General features: G+C 35.9%; 3 protein-coding genes across 4 annotated transcripts; all 3 read left to right on the top strand.

Annotated features, from left to right (window-relative positions):
- The first annotated feature begins 1,597 nt into the window (after positions 1-1,597).
- On the top strand, positions 1,598-10,522 carry LOC113045270 (titin). Its single transcript, XM_026205519.1, has 5 exons — positions 1,598-8,054; positions 8,468-8,579; positions 8,671-8,774; positions 9,355-9,466; positions 9,982-10,522. The coding sequence occupies exons 1-5, from the start codon at positions 1,637-1,639 to the stop codon at positions 10,322-10,324; spliced, it is 7,089 nt and encodes a 2,362-aa protein (XP_026061304.1). The 5' UTR covers positions 1,598-1,636; the 3' UTR covers positions 10,325-10,522.
- Positions 10,523-12,338: 1,816 nt separating this feature from the next.
- Positions 12,339-19,384, top strand: pnhd (pinhead). Of its 2 annotated transcripts, XM_026205517.1 has the most exons (8): positions 12,339-12,444; positions 14,174-14,313; positions 15,264-15,359; positions 15,529-15,668; positions 16,201-16,474; positions 16,642-16,823; positions 17,998-18,056; positions 19,028-19,384. In XM_026205517.1, the coding sequence occupies exons 2-8, from the start codon at positions 14,259-14,261 to the stop codon at positions 19,176-19,178; spliced, it is 957 nt and encodes a 318-aa protein (XP_026061302.1). In that variant the 5' UTR covers positions 12,339-12,444; positions 14,174-14,258; the 3' UTR covers positions 19,179-19,384. The 2 variants fall into 2 exon arrangements, with proteins under 2 accessions (XP_026061302.1, XP_026061303.1); XM_026205518.1 differs by lacking the exon at positions 12,339-12,444 and having other exon boundaries at positions 13,878-14,313.
- A 1,268-nt stretch (positions 19,385-20,652) lies between these two features.
- On the top strand, positions 20,653-24,812 carry LOC113045265 (bone morphogenetic protein 2-like). The gene is made up of 5 exons (XM_026205512.1): positions 20,653-21,436; positions 22,603-22,739; positions 22,827-22,949; positions 23,132-23,327; positions 24,229-24,812. The coding sequence occupies exons 1-5, from the start codon at positions 21,157-21,159 to the stop codon at positions 24,654-24,656; spliced, it is 1,164 nt and encodes a 387-aa protein (XP_026061297.1). The 5' UTR covers positions 20,653-21,156; the 3' UTR covers positions 24,657-24,812.
- The last annotated feature ends 456 nt before the right edge of the window (positions 24,813-25,268 follow it).

The raw sequence follows: 25,268 nt of genomic DNA, 5'->3' as shown, positions 1-25,268 counted from the left end.
AAAAAAAAAAAAAAAAAAAAAGATTAAGTAATGCAAATACAAACTTATAAACAATAAACTTACAGAAAAGTTCAAAAATAGGCTTATCTTGTTTTAAAACTGTAGCAAGGCTACAGTTCTCATTTTAGATAAGTTTAACTTTATGTACTAATTAACCAAAACTGAAACTGAATTAAATGTAATAAAATCTATTTAGAGACATTTTACAAAAGAAACATAGTAATAATAAAAAGACAAAATTCTAATTTTATAATATTTATATAAAACAGAGACTGTAAAAATACAATTAATTCAAAATATGAATACCGTCTTAGTGATACTAAATAAAACTTGAATTGAGGTCATTGCATGTTAATATCTTTAATGTCTGTTTATTAGCTGAGCACTGCTGCTTGCCCACCCAATTTAAAACTATATTTAAAAAATGGTGTGCATGTTAGTTTATAACATTACTATAACATTATAACGTTACTGTGTCATTATTGTTACGATAGCATTATTTTAATGTTTATGCAAACAAATAAATTATAGTGCTGCTAATTTTATTTGTTATTTATTGTTTTTTTTTTTTTTTAATACAATTTGGTGAAGTGATTTTTGGTGAACTTTTCTAGTGCATTTTAATAATACTGTGATAATATGGGATAATTTTGCTCACTGCAATGCACACATTAAAGAATACAGATGCAGCCAGATCATTTCCATAATGATCAGAACAATCTATTAAGAGCAGCACTTATTACCTCCTGCTTTAAGACATGGTTTTTTGGGCATTTTAATAAAGGCACAAACCAGTAATCTGTCGATTGCAAATGTTAGCATTCAGGTTGCATTATTATAATTTTTTTTATACTCTACTCCCATAAATGTAACATCTGAAAGGGAAACTCCTACGAATGCATAATAAATAAGGTCAGGTGCAAAAGTGACTATGTTCAGCCTTTTCAGCGCTAAATCTTTCTTTAATCCCGATATTAATTAATTTTAATGCCAAAAGACGGTTTGTGCTGCTGTCAATGAATCTGGCCATTAGTATCTTTTCTGTGTTTGTAATATGTCTCTTAGATGAAACCTGCTGTCTGCGGTGTGTCAAAAGAGTTAGACTGTCCATTAAAAACAGAGTGACCAGTTACAGAAAACAGGGCTTGGACGGAGGTTGCAACCTCCCAGCTGTCATGTAAGTAACATCTGTCTGTCTGTAGATTTAGAAAGTGTTTTGAAACTTGTACATACAGTATGTATGAATCAAATCTAACTGTTACTGCTAAATTTCATGTAGTGTTAAAATATTATGCTTCCCAGAATATGCTTCATTCTAATCTTTTTTTTCAACTGTATGATTATAGGATACACTAACACACACATCCACCATTTCTTATTGTAGCTTTTGACCCCACAGTATGGGGTCAAATGTTTGTGGTGTAAAAAAAAATCTTCAAAGTATCAAAATTTTGTATGTTTATTTTTCGTAAGAAATAAAATAAACTGTTGTGAATATAAGAAGCTCTATGCTGTATAAACATTTTTCAAACGTTACAGTTAATGATGGTTAATGCAATTGTCTCTTGACAGATTCACGCTGGACAATGACCATGAGTTCTGTGCTGATCCCAATGAAACATGGGTCCTTGAACTCATGCGGAGGGTGAACAGACTGCCAGATTCGTGGTCTGTGTGGCCTTGGGTGCCTAAAATGGCTCAAACATCTGAAATGCCTCAGACTCCTAAAATGCCACAAACAACTGAAATGTCTCAAAAGTCTGAAATGCCTCAGTTATTTGAAATGCCTCATAATCCTGAAATGCCACGAACAACTGAAATGCCTCAAGCATCTGATATGCCTCATACTCCTGAAATGCCTCAAACCCACAAAATGCCTCAAACCTCTGAAATCCCTCATACTCCTGAAATTCCTCAAACGTCTGAAATGCCTCATACTCCTAAAATGCCTGAAATGTCTGATATGCCTCATACTCCTGAAATGCCACAAACAACTGAAATGCCTCAAACGTCTGAAATGTCTCAGGCATCTGAAATGCCTCAAACATCTGAAATGCCTCATACTCCTGAAATTCCTCAGTCATCTGAAATGCCTCATACTCCTGAACTGCAACAAACATCTAAATTGCCTCAAACATCTGAAATGACTTATACTCCTGAAATGCCTCATACTCCTGAAATGCCTCAAACATCTGAAATGCCTCATACTCCTGAAATGCCTCAAACTTCTTCTGAAATGCCTCATACTCCTGAAATTCCACAAACAACTGAAATTCCTCAAACGTCTGAAATGCCTCATGCTCCTGAAATGCCTCAAACGCCTGAAATGCATCATACTCCTGAAATGCCTCAAACGTCTGAAATGCCTCATACTCCTGAAATGCCACAAACAAATGAAATGCCTCAAACATCTGAAATGCCTCATACTCCTGAAATGCAACAAACCACTGAAATGCCTCATAATTTTGAAATTACTCCAACATCTAAAATGCCTCAAACATCTGAAATGCCACATTCTTCTGAAATTCCTCAAATGTCTGAAATTCCTCATACTCCTGAAATGCCTCAAACATCTGAAATGCCTCATACTCCTGAAATGCCCCAAACAACTGAAATGCCTCGAATATCTGAAATGCCTCAAACATCTGACATGCCACAGTCATCTGAAATGCCTCATTCTCCTGAATTGTCACAGACAACTGAAATGTCTCAAACATCTGAAATGCCACAGAAAACTGAAATGCCTCAAACGTCTGAAATGCCTCATACTCCTGAAATGTCTCATATTCCTGAAATGCCTCAAACACCTGAAATGCCTCATACTCCTGAAATAACTCAAACAATTGAAATGCCTCATACTCCTGAAATGCTACAAACAACTGAAATGCCTCATACTCCTGAAATGCCTCAAATGTCTGAAATGCCTCATACTCCTGAAATGCCTCAAACTTCTTCTAAAATGCCTCATACTCCTGAAATTCCACAAACAACTAAAATTCCTCAAACGTCTGAAATGCCTCATGCTCCTGAAATGCCACAAACACATGAATGGCCTCAAACATCTGAAATGCCTCATACTCATGAAATGCCACAAACCACTGAAATTCATCATACATCTAAAATGCTTCAAACATCTGAAATGCCTCATAGTTCTGAAATGCCTCAAACTTCTTCTGAAATGCCTCATACTCCTGAAATTCCACAAACAACTGAAATTCCTCAAACAACTGAAATGCCTCATGCTCCTGAAATGCCTCAAACTTCTTCTGAAATGCCTCATATTCCTGAAATTCCTCATACATCTAAAATGCCTCAAACATCTGAAATGCCTCATAGCTCTGAAATGCCTCAAACATCTTCTGATATGCCTCATAGTCCTGAAATTCCACAAACAACTGAAATTCCTCAAACATCTGAAATGCCTCATGCTCCTGAAATGCCTGAAATGCATCATACTCCTGAAATGCCTCAAACATCTGAAATGCCTCATACTCCTGAAATGCCTAAAACTTCTTCTGAAATGCCTCATACTCCTGAAATTCCACAAACAACTGAAATTCCTCAAACGTCTGAAATTTCTCATGCTCCTGAAATGCCTCAAACACCAGAAATGCATCATGCTCCTGAAATGCCTCAAACATCTGAAATGCCTCATACTCCTGAAATGCTGCAAACAAATGAAATGCCTCAAACATCTGAAATGCCTCATACTCCTGAAATGCCACACAACACTGAAATTCCTCATACACCTAAAATTGCTCAAACATCTGAAATGCCACATACTTCTGAAAATCCTCAAATGTCTGAAATTCCTCGTACTCCTGAAATACCTCAAACATTTGAAATGCCTCATAATCCTGAAATGCCCCAAACAACTGAAATGCCTCAAATATCTGAAATACCTCAAACATCTGACATGCCTCAGTCATCTGAAATGCCTCATTCTCCTGAATTGTCACAGACAACTGAAATGCCTCAAACATCTGAAATGCCTCATACTCCTGAATGGCCACAGAAAACTGAAATGCCTCAAACGTCTGAATTGCCACAGAAAACTGAAATGCCTCAAACATCTGAAATGTCTCATATTCCTGAAATGCCTCAAACATCTGAAATGCCTCATACTCCTGAAATAACTCAAACATCTGAAATGCCTCATACTCCTGAATTGCCACAGACAACTGAAATGCCTCAAACGTCTGACATGCCTCAGTCATCTGAAATGCCTCATTCTCCTGAATTGTCACAGACAACTGAAATGCCTCAAATATCTGAAATGACTCATACTCCTGAAATGCCTCAAATGTCTGAAATGCCTCATACTCCTGAAATGCCTCAAACTTCTTCTGAAATGCCTCATACTCCTGAAATCCCACAAACAACTAAAATTCCTCAAACGTCTGAAATGCCTCATGTTCCTGAAATGCCTCAAACACCTGAAATGCATCATACTCCTGACATGTCTCATGCTCCTGAAATGCCACAAACCACTGAAATTCCACATACATCTAAAATGCTTCAAACTTCTGAAATGCCTCAAACTTCTTCTGAAATGCCTCATACTCCTGAAATTCCACAAACAACTGAAATTCCTCAAACATCTGAAATGCCTCATGCTCCTGAAATGCCTCAAACGCCTGAAATGCATCATAGTCCTGAAATGCCTCATACTCCTGAAATGCCTCATACTCCTGAAATAACTCAAACATCTGAAATGCCTCATACTCCTGAATTGCCACAGACAACTGAAATGCCTCAAACGTCTGACATGCCTCAGTCATCTGAAATGCCTCATTCTCCTGAATTGACACAGACAACTGAAATGCCTCAAACGTCTGACATGCCTCAGTCATCTGAAATGCCTCATTCTCCTGAACTGTCACAGACAACTGAAATGCCTCAAACATCTGAAATGCCTCATACTCCTGAAAAGCCACAAACAACTGAAATTCCTCAAACATCTGAAATGCCTCATGCTCCTGAAATGCCTCAAACACCTGAAATGCATCATAGACCTGAAATGCCTCAAACTTCTTCTGAAATGCCTCATACTCCTGAAATTCCACAAACAACTGAAATCCCTCAAACGTCTGAAATGCCTCATGCTCCTGAAATGCCTCATTCTCCTGAAATTCCACAAACAACTGAAATTCCTCAAACATCTGAAATGCCTCATGCTCCTGAAATGCCTCAAACGCCTGAAATGCATCATACTCCTGAAATGCCTCAAACATCTGAAATGCCTCATACTCCTGAAATGCCACAAACAAATGAAATGCCTCATACTCCTGAAATGCCACAAACCACTGAAATTCCTCATACACCTAAAATGCCTCAAACATCTGAAATGCCTCATGCTCCTGAAATGCCTCAAACGCCTGAAAAGCATCATACTCCTGAAATGCCTCAAACATCTGAAATGCCTCATACTCCTGAAAAGCCACAAACAAATGAAATGCCTCAAACATCTGAAGTTCCTCATGCTCCTGAAATGCCTCAAACGCCTGAAATGCATTATACTCCTGAAATGCCTCAAACATCTGAAATGCCTCATACTCCTGAAATGCCTCAAACTTCTTCTGAAATGCCTCATACTCCTGAAATTACACAAACAACTGAAATTCCTCAAACGTCTGAAATGCCTCATGCTCCTGAAATGCCTCAAACGCCTGAAATGCATCATACTCCTGAAATGCCTCAAACATCTGAAATGCCTCATACTCCTGAATTGCCTCATACTCCTGAAATTCCACAAACAACTGAAATTCCTCAAACGTCTGAAATGCCTCATGCTCCTGAAATGTCTCAAACGCCTGAAATGCATCATACTCCTCAAATGCCTCAAACGTCTGAAATGCCTCAAACATCTGAAATGCCTCATGCTCCTGAAATGCCTCAAACGCCTGAAATGCATCATACTCCTGAAATGCCTCAAACATCTGAAATGCCTCATACTCCTGAATTGCCTCATACTCCTGAAATTCCACAAACAACTGAAATTCCTCAAACGTCTGAAATGCCTCATGCTCCTGAAATGTCTCAAATGCCTGAAATGCATCATACTCCTCAAATGCCTCAAACATCTGAAATGCCTCATACTCCTGAAATGCCACAAACATCTGAAATTCCTCATACTCCTGAAATGCCTCATACTCCTGAAATGCCACAAACCACTGAAATTCCTCATACACCTAACATGCCTCAAACATCTGAAGTGCCTCATTCTCCTGAAATGCCTCAAACGCCTGAAATGCATTATACTCCTGAAATGCCTCAAACATCTGAAATGCCTCATACTCCTGAAATGCCTCAAACTTCTTCTGAAATGCCTCATACTCCTGAAATTACACACACAACTGAAATTCCTCAAACGTCTGAAATGCCTCAAACATCTGAAATGCCTCATGCTCCTGAAATGCCTCAAACGCCTGAAATGCCTGAAATGCCTTATACTCCTGAAATGCCACAAACAACCGAAATGTCTCATACTCCTGAATTGCCACAAACTTCTGAAATGCCTCAAACACCTAAATTGCCTCAAACATCTGAAATGCCTCAAATGCCTGAAAAGCCTCAAACGTCTGAAATACCTCATACTCCTGAAATGCCTCAAACACCTGAAATGCCTCATACTCCTGAAATGCATCATACTCCTGAAATCCCTGAATCTTCTGAAATGCCTCAAACATCTGAAATGCCTCATACTCCTGAATTGCCTCATACTCCTGAAATTCCACAAACAACTGAAATTCCTCAAACGTCTGAAATGCCTCATGCTCCTGAAATGTCTCAAACGCCTGAAATGCATCATACTCCTCAAATGCCTCAAACATCTGAAATGCCTCATACTCCTGAAATGCCACAAACATCTGAAATTCCTCATACTCCTGAAATGCCAAAAACAAATGAAATGCCTCATACTCCTAAAATGCATCATACTCCTGAAATGCCACAAACAACTGAAATTCCTCAAACGTCTGAAATGCCTCAAACATCTGAAATGTCTCATACTCCTGAAATGCCACAAACAACTGAAGTGCCTCAAATATCTGAAATGCCTCAAACATCTGAAATACCTCATACTCCTGAAATGCCTCATACTCCTGAAATGCCTGAAATGCCTTATACTCCTGAAATGCCACAAACAACCGAAATGTCTCATACTCCTGAATTGCCACAAACTTCTGAAATGCCTCAAACACCTAAATTGCCTCAAACATCTGAAATGCCTCAAATGCCTGAAAAGCCTCAAACGTCTGAAATACCTCATACTCCTGAAATGCCTCAAACACCTGAAATGCCTCATACTCCTGAAATGCATCATACTCCTGAAATCCCTGAATCTTCTGAAATGCCTCAAACATCTGAAATGCCTCATACCCCTGAAATGTCTCAAACATCTAAAATGCCTCAAACACCTGAAATGCCTCAAACATCTGAAATGCCTCAAATTCCTGAAAAGCCTCAAACGTCTGAAATACCTCATACTCCTGAAATACCTCATACTCCTGAAATGCCTCAAACACCTGAAATGCCTCGTACTCCTGAAATGCGTCATACTCCTGAAATCCCTCAATCTTCTGAAATGCCCCAAACATCTCAAATGCCTCATACCCCTGAAATGTCTCAAACGTCTAAAATGCCTCAAACGCCTGAAATGCCTCATGCTCCTGAAATGCCTCATACTCCTGAAATGCCACAAACATCTAAAATGCCTCAAACATCTGAAACGCCTGAAAGGCCACAAACAAATGAAATACCTCATACTCCTGAAATGCCCCAAACTTCTGAAATGCCTCAAACACCTAAAATGCCTCAAACATCTGAAATACCCCGAACGTCTCAAAAGACTCAAACTCCTGAAAAAGCTTATACTCCTGAAATGCCTCGAACATCTGAAATTCCTCAAACATCTGAAAAACCTCAAACCACTGGAAAGCCTCAAACATCTGAAATACCTTGGAGACCTGAAATGCCGGAAACCTCTGAAATTACTAAAAAGCCTGAAATTCCACGACCACCAAAAAGGCTTCCAACGCCTGGAAAAGCACAAGGTAAACACCACATGTGATGATACTGCAGCTATTGCATGCTACCTGTACATTATGCAGAAAATAATTCAGTAAATAACATTGTTTAAGTTTACAAAACATACTGGAACATACTGGGCAATACAATTTTTGCACAAGTTAAAACTAAAACTAATATGCATTTAAAAAAAAAGTATATTGTGAGTAAAATAAACTGTAACTGAAACAAGATATTAACTGAAAAAATTTACATTTTATGTAATCATTCTTGTTTTCATTTAGTTTAACTTGATGTAATAAAATAACTAAAACTAGAAATGGAATAAATTAAAAACGATATAGACATTTTACAAAAGTAAGTAAAAAAAAAAAAAATTCAAAATTCAAATTGCACCTCATTGCATGATAATGTTTACTGTCTTTGTTTTGTCTCCCAGATAATAACTGCTGCACGCACTATGTCGATAGACTTAGACTCTCTATAAGGAACAGGGTGACTAGCTACAGCATACAAAAGCAGAATGGACTTTGCAGCATCCCTGCTGTTGTGTAAGCAAAACCTGTCAGTGAAAATCAAAGGCTTTTATTTGTGATTCTTTTAAACATCATAGTCCATGATGTTTAAACTGTCTCTGTGCAGCTTCAGAGTGGATCGTGACCAAAAGTTTTGTGCAAATCCCCAAGAATATTGGGTCCGCATTCTCATGGAGAAGGTGGATGAAAGGCTCAGAGGGACAGTTAAAGGTAGGAAGTTGCACAATAGTACAGATTCAAATCTTTTGGCAAAAAACTTGATGATATTGAAAGAGTTTTTGAGAAAGAAATATACTGTATCACAGTAATATGCAAGAAAGATTTTTTTTTCTAATGGAGAAAAAATATTTTTACATTTTTTTTTTTTACTACAAAAACATATCTGAACAATATACACAATATATTAATTACAATATGAAAAGAAAATATATTTAATATAAAAGGTGAAGTAAAAAAATCCATTAAAGTGTTTAAAATCATATAAATGTTAAAATGACATACTTCATCCTTTATTGGAGAACACTTATTAAATAAAAATTGTCAATGATAAAAACAATTAGACAATGTTCTTTAATGTTTTTTTGTTACAGAACATTTTGTATTTTCTTTGTAATGTTAATTTTAGCAATATCCACATAATTTAAATAGTCACTAAATTCACTTTCACTTTGAGCATCTGTTGGTTTTCCATCTTATCATAGTTAGTATTGCATATGGATTGCATATGGATTTGCGTAAATGCCTATCAGTACATTTAGTTTCTTCATTGTGTTTGTGATGTGTCTCTTAGATAAGACCTGCTGTCTGGGGTATGGCAAAAGATTGAGACTGTCCGTTAGAAAAAGAGTGACCAGTTACAGAAAACAAACCTTGAACGGAGGCTGCAGAATCCAAGCAATTGTGTAAGTTACATCTGTCTGTCTGTAGATTTAGAACTATGAAAGTGATTTGAAACTTGTACATACAGGTGCGTATAAATCAAATCTAACTGTTAAAGGGAAATTTCATGTAATGTAAAGATACTATGCATCCCAGAATGACTTTTATTATTTTTTTATCCATTGCATGTTTATAGGACCCCCCCCCCACACACACACACACACACCCATCCACATTCATCATTTCTAATGTGTTTGTAATGAACATTTTATAAATGAAACTAAAAATTTTATTTATTATTTATATTTATTTCTTACACATTTTAATGATATTCATATATATTTTCTATATGAGAAATGTTGCATAAAATGTATGTCTGTGAAATACTTACTAGATAAATTAATTGATGTCCCCGGAGAGGAATGGAGACACAGGACACACAATGATGCAATGAAATGCAAATGAATATAAGAAGCTCTATATGCGAGTTTTTCAGACATTAAAGTTAATTATTCTTAATGCAACTGTCTCTCTACAGATTCAAATTGGACAATGACCAAGAGTTTTGTGCTGACCCCTCTGAAATATGGGTAATTGAACTCATGATGAAGGTGACCAGATCGCGAGATTCAAGGAGCTCTTCCATGTCTCATATACCTCGAATTCCCAAATACCCTCGAATTCCCGAATATCCTCGAATTCCCGAATATCCTCGAATTCCTGAATATCCTCGAATGCCCGAATATCCTCGAATTCCCGAATATCCTCGAATGCCTGCAATGCCTCGAATGCCTGCAATGCCTCGAATGCCTGCAATGCCTCGAATGCCTGCTATGCCTCAAATGCCTCGAATGCCTGCAATGCCTCGGATGCCTTTTTGAATGCCTAAAATACTTAGAATGCCTGAATTGCTGTGGATGCTCCAAAATGCCTTGAATGCCTTCAAGCCTCGAATTTCTTCCCATGCCTTCCATGTCTCCAATGTATCAAATTCCTTGAATGCATAAAATGCCTTCTATGCTTTCAATGCCTGAATAGATATAATGTTGCCACTTTAACTGTAACTGAAAGTAACTGAATTAAATGCATTAAAAATAAAATAAAAATATTAAAACTTTATTTCTAATTGTACTGTGGTAAATTTAAATCTATGTTTAAATAATGTTTGTATAAATGTCAACAACATTATGTTTTTACATTTATGCACAATCATTACTGACAGAGACAATGTGTTTGTTTGTTTTTTGTTCTTGTTGTTCTTTTTTTATGATTTAATTATTGCTATTGGCAATAAATAGTCCTGCAGTGTAAATGTATTTTATTTTATTTTTTTGTAAATGCACAGTGGCTCAATTTGAATATGAATATGCAAGTAAACATCAAGGTGGAACTTGTTCATTATACAAAACGGATGCCATTTGTCTTAATATCTAATGTCAATATATGAAGAGTTTACTTGCAAAAATTAGATAACTCAGTTTTTATTAATTTTCATAAATCATGTTTTTTATTATGTTACAGTATCATGTTTTTTTATTGTTTTATTGCGTTAGGTAGCTGAATTTAATTAATTTTTTTAAACCCATGATTGATATTACAGTTTTTTACAATAATTTTGACCGAGCGCTCTTTGGCGGAGAGCGTCCATGAGTGTCCTGCGTCCTGCATCCAGGTGCTCAGATGTGTAAGGCTGAGGATACTTGATTTCCCATAACCACGCACTGGCCATCCTCAGCACACCATTAATCACATACTGACAGACTTCAGGCATAAACGCAGGGAAGGCATAGGATCCTCTGAGGATGCAGAAGTGAAATCGTCTCAGACTCGAGCCGTTAAACGTTAAGAACGTGGCCATCACCATGAAGTACAACAGGACACCCAGATGTCCACGGTCTGATGTAACCCTTGTCCCGGGAGAGTTCAGGACGAAGAGCCACAGAAGGTGGTGAGGATTTCGGTGGGTTTGCACTCAGCACTGAAACCGAAGTCTCCCACTTTGATGCAGTATGTGGTGGTATAGAAGACGTTTTCAGCCTTCAGGTCCCGGTGGATGATGTTTCTGTAATGCTAAAGGTAAAACATTTGCAATACATTTTAACCTATGCTAGATGTGGATTTTATGTGGGTATGCAATACTTTCTGTGACCATAGACCACAGAAGTACCACGGGTATATTTAGAAATAGCCCAAAATACATTGTATGAGTCAAAATGATCAGATATTAAGAAAAGATCATGGAAGATATTTAGTAAATGTCCTACCATAAATGTATCAAAATTACATTTTTGATCAGTAATATGCATGACTAAGAACTGTTTAAATGGGTCACACAAATCACATAAATCACTATAATCCGTAATTATGTTCCCACTGGATACAACAAATGGCTCGTTTGTAATGGGTTTATTATTTTTTTCTTGTAGCATTTTTTCTCCGTTTTTCTCAGTCACGTTGTGCATTTTTCAAAACAGAAATGAAATTCTCAAAACTACTTGTACACCCTCCACATAATCTAGTCTTTTATACACATCACAAAACCAGTTTCTTATTATTTTGAACAAGTTGCGATTGCTTTTGTACAAGGTCGGCGTTAGGGGTGCGCTAAGGGGGCTGGAGCCCCGAATGTTTTTATTACCACCACGCCATCAATGAATTTTCATGCTCAATAAAGTAATTTATATTCAAATTTAAATAAATAAATAAATAAATATATCTCGACTCTCAGGTCAACAGTGTTTGTCAATTTACGCGTTGTCATTCACACCCGCCCACTGAGTCTAGTGCTTCTGACTGACATGGAAACTGGCCAACCATCGATGAGCGTCTGTACGATCCAGCCAATGAAATGAGATCTTTTGGAGGTAGGCGGTTTGTTGGTGTGTAGTATTTTACTAGATCAATTTATTTGAAAATTAAAATGGATATTTCAAAATTCTTCAAAAAGAGGAAGTAAAACACCCCCAGGCGACACTTGAACGCCAAGATACATCAGCTTCAGGTATCTGTAAATTTTAATCATAGTATTATATTTCTTTTTCGGTTTTAAATTGTGTCTGATTTAACGTTACATTTTGAACAGCTAACAGTTAACGGTTGCGCAGCACAGTCTTTAGGACGGACACACACACACACACACACACACACAGAGCGCTTATAATGTTTGGTTAGCACGGTCTGTGGCAGACCTTTTGTGTCAGGGCAAAAATGCAATAGACAACATAATAAAAAAAGACATATTTCGCTAAGGCAATGGTTCCAAACAAAGCATGTTATTGTGCTCTGCAGCAACACACAGCGGTGTTTACTGAATAAATTCAGTAAAAAAAACAGTTGCTTACTTTTTTTCTGAATGAATCATCCGTTTCTAACGAATCCATTGACTGACCTACTCACTCATTAAGGCAGTGGCATACCGCCACCTAGTGGCAAAGTACCATTCTAATTTTTTTTAAATTTCATATTTCTGTATTCCAAATTTTATATTTGATGGATTTTCTGGGCTAAGCCCCGGATCTCCACTCACCCTAGAACCGGCCCTGATTATGCACATGTATCTGCGGTTTCCTACATTATCAGTTGCTGATGTCATGTCGCTCAAAATGTATTATACAGTTTTCTGTTCAATAATCTTACTCCTCAAAACATCTAGTCTTTAGTTCATCGTATAAGTCCATCGCAAAATGGTTAATCTAGTTGTCATAAACTGCCAAGCACACTTTTTATTTTTATTTTTACAAATTATTATTAGACTTTTATCAGTTTGGCATGAATTGTGCAAGTGAATCTTGACTAATGAAGAGAATGTAGATGATAAACCAGTGATAAACCATTTCTCTGAAATAGCTCAAAGGTTCATCTCATGTGTCTTCAGTTGGAAAGCTTATACTGTATAGACAGAGGACAACACAAGAGTTACACATTCTGAAAATGGACTTATTTTCATCTCTGTGCCCATATTTATTTTTCCTTTTCTATATCACAAAGGCATTGTAAAGAGTTTTTTTTTTTTTAATTGTCAAGGACTTGTCATTCTGATGGCACTGACATGTTCATTGACACAGATATTTATTTTTAAGAGACGAACTAAGGATTTTGAGCAAGACACCTGGTTTTTCAGGTAATCCATTGTGTTCTGCTATTTGTACGAGTTGTTTAAGAAGTTAAGTTTTGCAAATCTCAAGGATGATTCAAGAAATGTACCAAAGCGACTGAGAAAAACAGTAAAGGACAATGGGATCAGAACATGATTTTAAAATGAACAAAACACGCTTTTGTTTTTTAGATAAATCAGAATCAACATCAGTGATGACAGCTGTAAATGATAGATTGATAGATAGATTGATAGATTGATAGATTGATATAAAGATAAATTCAGATGAGATTTAGTGAGAGAGACTCACATGCACCATTTGTCCTGATGTAGAATAAACACAAAGCTCTCGACAGGGGGCAGGGACCCTTTTCCTTGCTTTGAGCCCGTCTTGTTTTAAGTGGAGGTGCTAAACACCTTCCCCCTGAGATAAAAGATGATTAATACCTTTGAATGAGGGCCGCTTAGTGGCTCAGAGTCCCTTAAGTACTTAATTAGTGAAAGGATGGGTCTGACAGCACACGATGAGCTGGAGGTGTGGAGGAGATGCTCTTTGATTTGCTGGCCTCCTAACAGCAGGCATAAGACTCATGGAAATTTGATAAGTTCTCTCCCACTGACCTCACACGCTCTGCAGCAGTTAACCCGATGCAGGTATAAATATCCCAGAAGAGCAGGACTGAAGACACAGACCTGACGTGGTGTGTGTGAGGAACATTACTATGGGTTTACTGCCACTGATGATGTTTCTTCTGCTCTGCGCCATCCATCAGACCTGTGAGTGGTTTTATCTTTTTATTGCATGTATTATTATACAAGATCGTCCTAATTCAATGACTACAATATAATCTGTTTGTGAATGTAATATATGTGAATGTAGTCTGTCTTGTCATATTTACAATATAATGCTTTTGAAATACAAATACAGTTAAAATGACACTTTTGGTGCATGTCTGGACCAGGTTTTTGGACATTTGTAATACCATTTTAGATATAAATATATACATAATTCACCATCATGGTATGTATAACAACAGGGTACCGTCCATCACAAAAGTAATTTATGACAGATGAGGTACCAAGTTCTTTATGTACTGCATTTTCATTTTCAATTTTATTTTTGTATAGTTTTATAAGTATTTTGAATTCATTTTTTTGTATATTTTTATATAAGATATGTGTTAGTAGTTGTCCTGTTTTCTCATCATTTTTTATTGTTTTTGAATATGTCTGTAGTTTTTATTCATTTTAATTTCAGTATACAGCTATATGAAATTAAAATGATATTTTGAAATGGTCTTCATATTTTCCATTTTCATTTTATTTTACCTTAAGATGTAGTAATTTTGTTATTTTCATTATGTTTTGTGCATATGGATTTTTTTTTTTCATTTTATTAATTTCAGTTTTAGTTGTTGCTTATATTTTGCCTTAAATGCTTATTATTTTATTATTGCATGTAGTTTGTAGTTATATGTTGCCCTGATAACTAGCTGAAGTAAAATAAGTATAAAACAATAATCAGTTATATATATATATTAAATTTCAGTTAACTATTTTACATTTTTATGGTTTTATTTGAGGTAATTATAACTTTGGTCACATGCAGTCCTGTTATTGACTAGAATATTTTTATTATTTGCAAACAATTGCTTTTTATCAGTACATATAAGTTACTATGAGAATATTTAACTAATATAACTCATTTGTGTATTTGTGTCATTTAGTCACAGCAGTTTTAGGTAAAAACACAGAATCCAGAAACCTTTTCACAGCGAGAGCCTGCTGCAGACGCCAGAGACATATCATCTACATTGGCAAAGGTTTCATTTAGTTATTTGATTCAAGTAAAAATAGAAACACTTTAAATGTTGAATGAAATGCAATAGAAATAGTCTTTATGATTATGTTGTAAAATCCTGATGTCTGAGTAGTTGATTCTATGATTGTATCTGTTTCTTAATTTCTTACCTTTTGTTTATTTTGTAACAGATATCTCTGGCAGTCCTGTGAATGTTGATGTGGGCGTGTGCAGAGCGCATTGTGACCAATCAGTGCGTTCTGCGTCTCTGGAGGCGGGGCTTAGAGCCTCCAAATATTCATCAATGCTCGAATTCCTGAGACACAAAAAGGTAAAGCATTTCTACAACTGACCACAAGACGGCGACATGTCTTAAAAGGAATACAAGCATGCAAAATATGAAAAGCATTACTGTTTTAAATACAAATACAATTTTTTTTTATAAATATACACATTCACATACATTCTTTTAATTTTTTTGAGGGTAGAGAGAAAGTGACTATGTTTTAAGAGTGAAGCGATTTAACATTAATAAATTATTATTTAATTAAATAAATCATATTAATAATGATGTTATACATTAGTTGTCAATATATAAAATACACATAATATATTTATATAAATCATATATATTTTTATTATTTTATTATATATTTTTATTGAATATATTTTAAATAAAAACTAATTATTAAGAAAAAAATACATACTTTAAATATTTAGATATTCACATATAAATTACACATGATATATTTATATATATAAAAAAAACTTTTTATGTCAAATCAGTATTTTTATTTTACTTTAGGTAAATACAAAAAAGGGTTTTTCATACATCTTAATTTTTTTGTCCATACCCATTACAGATGAGGCGTCTGGATCCGTCCTCAGGAGGTGCAGACTCCATCAGCGGTTCTCCATCCTGCGGACTGAGCTCCACCTGTGAGCCGGCCGGGGTGCGTGTGGACCGCGTGATGCTGTATGAAGGTCTGCGTGAGGTCGAGATCATCGAGGACTGTCAATGCGAAGCCAAAATGAGCCGGTGTGTCCGAGCACCATCACTGAAAACATACTACTCTGAGACTCCGTACGAGACCGTCATAGACGCAGGCAAATGTCTCGGATCCAAAGGGGCCCCAGGTAAAAGAAAACAAAATAAAAGTCCCTCTGTAATCAGTGTGCATTAGAGTATACTCCTAACAGTCAATCCTATTGGTCGCAGGAAAGAAGAGTAGTGGCTTAAGTACCAAATAACCCTACATTTGTGCACTTCTAATGATGACACTAATCATCTGTTTTACTTACAGAGGGATTTTCATGTATGCCGACTAAGTTTGATTCCACCCTCATTGAAACTCCAAACAAAGTGGAGTTGATCCAAACAGTGGCCCAGTGCAAACTAATGGAGGGATGTTACCGAATCCCGTATGTAGAGCATCACTACGAGATCATGTACAATGATGACGGAGTCAAAGTAGAAAGTCTGAGGGTGAGCGAACAATTGCATACATTGACTTTCAAATGTGGGTATAACAAAATAAATTTGTTCTTTAGTATTTTTTGGCACAATTTCTCATGCAGTTATTTTTCTAATAGTAGGTAATTTATTATACACTTTATTCTTAACAATACAATCCATCCCTGTCTGATTTGGTTGCTTCAGTCATCAAACGTAAATCTCTCTCACTGGTTGAATTTGAAAAGTAGCATAATGTGATAATTGTTGTTGATGTAATAAATGAAAGTAGCCTTTTAGACATTCGATATAAATTAAATGTGTGATATAATTATATATTACAGTGGTCAGCGGGTTAGTTAAAAGCTTAGATTGTAGGTTCGGAAAGGGAAATAAGGCCAAACCAATACTGAAATGAAATTCAATCATCTGATGCTGAAGCATAGGATCTCATGCCAGGAAATTCTGCTGGTCAGAAAGGAAATGAGTCATGTTTTCTCCATTTGTTAACCTTAAAGATCAGCATCCTGATCCATTTCCCCCCTCCAGACATTTCCAATTCACATTTCCATGACTGGACAGCACTGAACTCACGTGTGAATATGCATGGAGATGTTGCACACTAAACAACTACTTAGTGCTTGAAAAACCCTTAGCACAGTTTACTGCATGCATACAGTGCATCTCCTAAAAGTGTCCAGATTGCAGCATTAATTCTGAAACAAAATGGCATGAAAAAGTGACGAAATGTTCAAAATATTTAAAATGCATGAATTCTTTATATTTTATGTTCTATATTCATGTGATATTTTCCATTATATATTAGATTCTGGGCTTATTAAGTGTAGCGCGGCTTTAAAGTATTTGACATGGACGTCTTAGTAGTGTTTTTTTTATACTTTTACCAAAAAAAGGATAAAAATGCCACTGAAAATCAGTTCCATCGGTTCATATTAAGTATAAATTAATTCTTACAACAGATCCTAAGGCATTTAATCATGTAAAAGTTTAACACCGATCTTGTGCTTATTGAACACATCCGTGTCAGATGTTCTCTGTCTGACGCCACACTCCCAGAAGGTGCGAGGAGGCCACAAATGGTCCCCACAGGTGCCAAATCAAAGCACTTAGCATCTTAAAAGCTGTCCCGCATTAACAGCAGGTGGTGAACTGATGGCTGTCTCTTGTGTTGCTAATGTTCTTACAGGAAATAGATGTTGGCAGATGTTTGGGAAGCTGCACCTCAGGGAGCCGCTGTCTTCTCAGGTACACGCCACACATCGGACTTTACACACAGCTGAGCAAACACATGATCACACACACACACACTCTTTATAACATGACTCTTGTTTGTTTTTGCACTTCGGTCAGACTTTAATCCAAGGCAGAAATACAACAGCTTTGTTAGTTAATGTGTTATTTCATTTCTAAGGTAGCATCAAAATCATGACACTTTTTTTTTTTAACTTAAATTATATATTTTTTCTTTCTCTCTCTTTTGCTTGCTAAGAATTCAGTTGACGGGAAAAAAAAACTAAAATTACAAAATCATTGCAATTAAAAAAACTAAAATCTATGTGAATATATTGTGAAATGTAATTAATTCCTGTAATGCATCATTACTTGCTGCACTTTAAATGTTGGTGCTCAATTATTAATAATGGTTCTCATTACTATCAATGTGTTGTTGCTTAATATTTCTATAACTTTTGACCGGTATAAATATAAATCGGATTTATATAGTGGTCAACTTTTAAAGTGGATCAAAATCTTTCTTCAGAGTTGTCCTAAAACTAAAAAAATACCCGTTCTTGTCTTAGGACAACTTTGATGAATTTTTTTGATCCGCTTCAAATGTTGACTACTGTATTTGTAGTTGTTTATGTCCTAACTTAAAGTTTAACTCAAACTCACTGTATTGAGGCTTCCATTTAAATGAACAACTGTAAGCAGCTTTTGTACATGTTAATGAATAAATGTAATAAATGGCCTGGTGAGAAATAAGGCTGTGGCTCATTGTAATGTGTGATATTCTTAAATACTTGGATGGACATTCAGTATACTGATACATTTTTACAAATCTAGATTATACATCTATGTTTTATTAGTAACTGCAAACTGTAGGGTTTACTTTATTTGTTTCTTCCACAGTTGAAAGTTATTTAGTGCACCTTTCCCATTGATGATTTAAGTGCATTTTATTGGATGTTGACTAACACACTCGTGTGTTTCTGCAGGAGTGCGTCTGATCTTGGTGAATGTCTGCTGTGGGCCGAAGGACAGGGCAACGCTTGTGTTCCTCAAGACTACGAAAGCCACACTTTCCTCAGTCAACAAGGCCAGATCCGCACCGTGCTGGCCATCACTTCCTGTCTGTGCCAGTCTTAAACACGGCGTCCTCTACTGGACGACTGAAGCATCTACAGTGGGAACGGATTGAAGTTCTCCTCATAGATCATTTGCATGGCTGTAATGTCAGGTTTGGGGATGAACATTAATGGACAGAAGTGTAAAGGCATGATGTAAAGATGCTGTTATGTAATATATGTAAATTATGTAAAAAAGTATTTTGGAAATAAAATCTATGTCAGAAAGTGGAAAAACAGACTTTCAATCCACCAGTTTTGGATTACATGACAATCTGCACAGAGCAACTGAAGAAAGGTGCATATGCAAATGTCTCAGTTTTAAATCACACTACAAATCAACCAATAATTAAAGCGTTAGCAAGAAATGCTAATGACAAAGAGGTGTCACACATGCAAAATAGCCTACATAATACTGGAATCACAAATAGGTTATTACAGAGAGACATTTTAAAGTTATTCCAAACTGCATTAAAAAAGCAACCCAATTTGGCAAAAGTGGGTTAAACAATTTCTGGCCTTATTTGGAAATTATAACTATGAAACATCAAATTCGCAATTTATACACAAAATTATAAACAACGATGGGACAGCCCATAAACATAACATGTTTTATATATATATATATATATATATATATATATATATATATATATATATAAATTTGTACATTAGACAAACTTGTGCATTAACATTTGCAATGTATTTAAAGAGATGATATAACAATAATCGAAAACATTTTTTCCATAAATTAAAGGTACAATTCACATTATATAAAATGATAAACCAATATATAAGAAGCATCCTGCAAAATTTGTAATCCCAAATAAATAATTTTTTGGATTGGTAAATAGATAGATAGATAGATAGATAGATAGATAGATAGATAGATAGATAAACTATGATGTTTAGTCCCTACATGGTCCAAATGCAGTTCAAACGCTTTGTTGCAATTGTTTGTGATTTGTGACATATAAGTGAGTAAACTGCAACGTCCAAAACACAGACAGTATTTGCACCTAACGGTCTGTGAAGGTATAAAATTTAATAATGGATCAAATTGGGGCCACCTACTTTGATTTTAAAGTTTGTAATATGTCCTCTAAATCAGTCAACAACTCTGAAACTAGAATAACTGATTGCAAAGATGCCATCCAACATCAGTCTCCTTCTGCATTAATACTATGACAAAAACCAATGCCACCTATTAAACTTATGCGATCTAAGAAATCCCCGGATCACTGTAATGAGCTCCTAATGAAAACAATCAATTACAGATGAGAAATTACAGCAGTCTAAACCACCCAGCGAAGTCACTTGCACTTCCATTAACTATCTATTGATGCACACTCAAGCCTATTTTTTCAAATTCATGTTCTCTTTAACATAAGAGCGGCGCGAGATCCAGTCTATCATGACGCGATAAACTGAGGCGATTTCAATTCGCTTGGACTCAAATCTCTGTTTGAGCAGGTGTGTGTGTCATTAACATGAAAACACAGGGCACATGCTGGAACCTTCTCACAGTGTTTGTCGAAATAATTATTGTTCCCGTATCACATTATCCTCCTTTGTCTCAATTAATGGATCCATTTTGAGGGAAGTTAACCGCCCGCGGTGAGCAAACTTCGCGCCAAATCTACTTCGCGCCGCCTAAACAGACTAAATGTAATACAATTAAAAATCTTACCTATAATTAAACTTTTATTTCTTGAATCGATATATTTAGGGTGTATTTACAGCGTATTACGGTAGATAAACACTTATTTCCTCTCAGGGTCTCTCAACAAGACCACCAGTCCAGTTCGCACCTTGTTAACACCGCCATTAGATTTGCTTTACATTCGCTGATTGCTGATTTACATTTGCGACTAAATAGCAGCTCTTTACGGCTGTTGACCGAAGACTTTTCCAACATCATATAAAGCCCTGCCAATCTGGGGTTTCTTCATTCAGTCCAGCTCCAGCAAACAAAGAAGATCTCTTGAGGACCAGTCAACATGTTGACCGCAGTGATCTGGATCTCCGTGATGGGACTCTCCATCTGCAGACCGTCCGAGAATCAGCTGAACACCGAGTCTGAAGAAGTGCGCTCGGAGGCCATCAAGAGGCTTTTGGAGGTGTTTGGGATGGAGGATCCTCCTGCTGCTCTGGTTCGGGGACACAAACAGCCTCCTCAGTACATGCTGGACCTGTATAACACCATCGCAGATGTGAACGGAGTCACCAAAGACCCGACGCTCCTGGAAGGAAACACCGTCCGCAGTTTCTTCAATAAACGTAAGATTCTGACGTATTTATAGACTCGAGGTGGGACAGTGGACATACAATATATAGCCTATTTGTTTGCTATTTGGAATGGAAAATGTTTGGGGTCATATGTGTTCTTTTCGTGATAAATGTAATTATTAAAACATCAAAGCTTGATTTTAACCATTAATTTTTACTGTGTTTTACATATCTGACGCGGCCAATTCAATAATAAAGATACCAAGATTACATTTTCACAGAGTTCTTTACCTTGTGAAAAATGATTTTATGTAGAAACAAGTAAATCACCCAAAAATGACTTTAGCTGGGTTTTAATTTTGAGGGTCACAATTTTTATGATATAAGTGTTAGCACTAGTTATTGTTGTATACTTTTAAACATGAAAACGAGAAATTATGCTTTGGAAACTATAGCTAAAACAAGGTAAGATTGCTTTAATATTTTATTTCAAGTAAGGTTTATTAACCTGTTTTATAGCTTTAGTTTTTTTTTTTCAGTTAGGCTAACTATAAACCTGCTTCATAAAGTGCATTCTGTGACGCTTTTTAATCTGTTTTGAAACGTTCACATTGATTTTGATACATTTCCTTTATTAACATCATCAGTTAAAAATAATTTTAAGTAAAATAATATTTTTAGTTTGCAGTTTCATCAAGATTTAATAGGTGTATACAGAACCTATTTATACTATCCCTTTTTTAAATCCTGAGAAAGTAGATACTCAACATTTTGATACTTTATTTTAATGAAATTAAAATACATGAATAAAAAATAAAAATGGAACTAAACCAATATGGAACTGCATATAGTTTATACTTAAAATTGTATGCTTAGTTGTCTTCAGGATACCAGCTATTTAAACAGAAGTTATCACGAGAAACATTCAGTCAACAAAAAAAAAATCAACAATTATATTTTATGTTATAAAATATGGAATTGTTAGAACATAAGAGTGTATAATCAAAAGTGTAAGTGTAGTGGTATATTTTAGTGTTAAGTTTAGTGACGTGGATTTATAATATTCAAGACTGTATGATTAAATGTGAGGTTTTGTGAATGGCTCATTAAGACCCATTTTAATCAGCTGCTAATCTGAATATTGAGGTGGGGGATGGTGTGAAATATGCATAAAGTATGTGTGATTGGGTGTCAATTCTTCTGATTTCTGTCTTTAGTGCACAGCGAACAAATCGAGTTTCTCTTCAACATGTCCATGGTGGCTAAGAGCGAGAAGATCCTCACTGCCGAGCTTCATCTGTTCAAGCTCAGACCACAAGCATCGCTCACATTCAACAGACAGCACTTCTGTCAGGTACAGTATTTACAGTCTGGAAAGAAAATGATGTGCTTCTAAAAGAAGGTTGTTCAGGTTAATCATTGCAGAGGTGTTTCTATGCAGGTCAGTGTCTATCAGGTTCTTGATAGCAGCAAGAAAAACGTCTCACAAGGGAAGAAACTGCTTTCGTCCAGACTGGTGCCCATCCACTCCAGCGGCTGGGAGGTGTTTACCATCACTCAAGCTGTAAGTATGAATAAAAATCACATTCTGAGAGGTTTTCTATGACTATGATGAGCCTTTCTACCTTTAGGTTGTATGCTAGTTAAAATGCTGCCTTAGAAAGGAGCTAACTGGGTTTTAGAACAGACCCAGAGATTTGCTTGTGCAAATTCTCCTCAATAATAAATATGTTTAATATCTCAAAGGTGCGCTCCTGGATGTTGGATGAGGGCAGTAATCTGGGGCTCCTGGTCTCGGTCAGGACTTTAGCAGGTCTTCAGATGGACCCGAAAACTGTGCGTTTCGCATCAGGCCAAAACCACCATCACAGCAAACAGCCCATGCTGGTCCTCTTCACCGACGACGGCAGACGGGCCGCTTCTCTGGAGCTCACGCCTAAAGGTAAGGCATATATAAGTCTTTAACAGCTCAATTAGACTGATGTTTCTTCACAGTAATCTCAAATAAGCTCCACGAGTGATTTAAATAAATACATCTGGTCCTAAACAAAGAAGTTTGGGGATCTGTGGAAAAATCGAAAGGAAAAACGGAGTAAAAATCTATCAATAAAAGAAAGTAATTAAAAATACATAGACATAAGGGTTAAATGCTACAAAAAAAAAAAAAAATATATAAAAATACAGTTAATAAAAAAAAAACATACTTAATACAATACCTCTAACTGTATAGTATTATATATACTACTGAGAGAAAAATATTGTAATATAATAGACACAGGAAAAATATTGTTAGCTAAAATTAAAACTAAAACGATAAAAATATTTTTTGATGCTTTGAAATATAAAAAGTGGAAAAGTAAAAAATAATAATAATAATAATAATGTTATAGTAAGTCATAAAATACAGTGTTGTACTAAATAAAAATACACTAATGAAATAATTCAATAAAAAAGTGCTTGAATACAACTTATCTATAACATAGGAATACAGTACTATGGAGAGTTGAAAAAATATAGTAATGTAAAAGAAACACACAATAAAATTGCTTAAAATGAAAATAATAAAATATTTTTAAAAAAGCCTTTAACTAAAATTAAAACATGGACAGAAAATATAAAAATGAATTTAAAATGTTAATTAAAATATATTAGTATTTCATTGATACTTAAGTAACATTTTTTCAAATAATATATTGCACATTTATAAATATTTGATTGTTATTATTAAATTAAATATAGATTTTTTTTCAATGTAAAAATATATAGCTGACTTACATTTTAAGTTGAGCATCACTTGCACAAGGATAGTCCATGGCATCTAAAAGTTTCCTCTTTGTCTTCAGGTTCAGATGATTCTCCGGTTGGACAGAGGCTCCCGTTTCCCAGCCTCCCTCTCTCAGCTACGGCTCGTCGCAGCGCTCGCTCCATAGACTATGATGAGAGCGGGGAGAAGATGCCGTGTCAGCGTCTGCCGCTCTATGTGGACTTCGAGGAGATCGGCTGGTCCGGCTGGATCGTGTCTCCGCGTGGATACAACGCTTACCACTGCAAAGGCTCCTGTCCGTTTCCTCTGGGTCAGAACATGAGGCCCACCAACCACGCCACGGTCCAGTCCATCATCAACGCCCTCAAACTGACCAAAGGCATCGAGACGCCCTGCTGCGTGCCGGACAAGCTCTTCAGCATTAACCTGCTGTACTTTGACGACGATGAGAACGTGGTTCTGAAGCAGTATGATGACATGGTGGCCGGCAGCTGCGGCTGTCACTGACCAGCCTCATTCACCAATCTGGACTGGACTGTAAAATATGTAAATACAGATCAAATTTTAATATATGGAGGAGATGAGTTGGTTGCTTGTAAATTTGTATATTGCATGTTGTGAACTATTATATTATAAACTAAATAAATTCTTACACAAAAATGATGGATAGAGTTAGTTTGCATTTCTGTGTTTGTTGCAATTTAATTTATACATATAACAGAAAACAGAATTTTTTTTCCTTCTCACTTACCTTCTTTTCCTCTTTTTTTCACCCCCCTCCCCTTTATATTTTCTCTATCTTACACAAAAAAGATGTAGAGTTATGTTTTTTTTCTGTGGTTGTTGTCAGGTAATTTGTATTGTAAAAAAAAAAACATTTTTTATTTTCCCCCGTTTTACCAACTCTTTTTTTTTTCTAGCTCTCTTTTTTCTTTTCAGCTTTCTATTTTTAAGCCCCTCCACTTTTTGTATCTTACACAAAAATGATGTACAGATCTTTTTTCTGTGTTTTTTGAAAGATAATTTATATATATTGCAAGAAACAAACCCGCTTTTTTGTTTTCTTTTCCCCATTCTTTTCTTCCACTGTTTCTTTTCTTCACTTTTGACTTTTTTCTT

Source organism: Carassius auratus, chromosome 27, assembly GCF_003368295.1.
Source record: "Carassius auratus strain Wakin chromosome 27, ASM336829v1, whole genome shotgun sequence".
Taxonomy (NCBI): Eukaryota; Metazoa; Chordata; class Actinopteri; order Cypriniformes; family Cyprinidae; genus Carassius; species Carassius auratus.
The sequence above is the reverse complement of the archived record's forward strand: the minus strand, read 5'-3'. Positions and strand labels throughout refer to the sequence as shown.

What these genes read in the sequence shown, in the direction of transcription:
- LOC113045270 (XM_026205519.1), top strand. Translation starts at nt 1,637, where the DNA reads ATGCGGAGGGTGAACAGACTGCCAGATTCGTGGTCTGTGTGGCCTTGG. An exon ending in AACGCCTGGAAAAGCACAAG is followed by an intron (nt 8,055 to 8,467) that starts GTAAACACCACA and finishes TTTGTCTCCCAG; the next exon opens with ATAATAACTGCTGCACGCAC. An exon ending in TGCAGCATCCCTGCTGTTGT is followed by an intron (nt 8,580 to 8,670) that starts GTAAGCAAAACC and finishes GTCTCTGTGCAG; the next exon opens with CTTCAGAGTGGATCGTGACC.
- pnhd (XM_026205517.1), top strand. Translation starts at nt 14,259, where the DNA reads ATGGGTTTACTGCCACTGATGATGTTTCTTCTGCTCTGCGCCATCCAT. An exon ending in AATTCCTGAGACACAAAAAG is followed by an intron (nt 15,669 to 16,200) that starts GTAAAGCATTTC and finishes TACCCATTACAG; the next exon opens with ATGAGGCGTCTGGATCCGTC. An exon ending in GGGAGCCGCTGTCTTCTCAG is followed by an intron (nt 18,057 to 19,027) that starts GTACACGCCACA and finishes GTGTTTCTGCAG; the next exon opens with GAGTGCGTCTGATCTTGGTG.
- LOC113045265 (XM_026205512.1), top strand. Translation starts at nt 21,157, where the DNA reads ATGTTGACCGCAGTGATCTGGATCTCCGTGATGGGACTCTCCATCTGC. An exon ending in ACAGACAGCACTTCTGTCAG is followed by an intron (nt 22,740 to 22,826) that starts GTACAGTATTTA and finishes GTTTCTATGCAG; the next exon opens with GTCAGTGTCTATCAGGTTCT. An exon ending in TGTTTACCATCACTCAAGCT is followed by an intron (nt 22,950 to 23,131) that starts GTAAGTATGAAT and finishes AATATCTCAAAG; the next exon opens with GTGCGCTCCTGGATGTTGGA.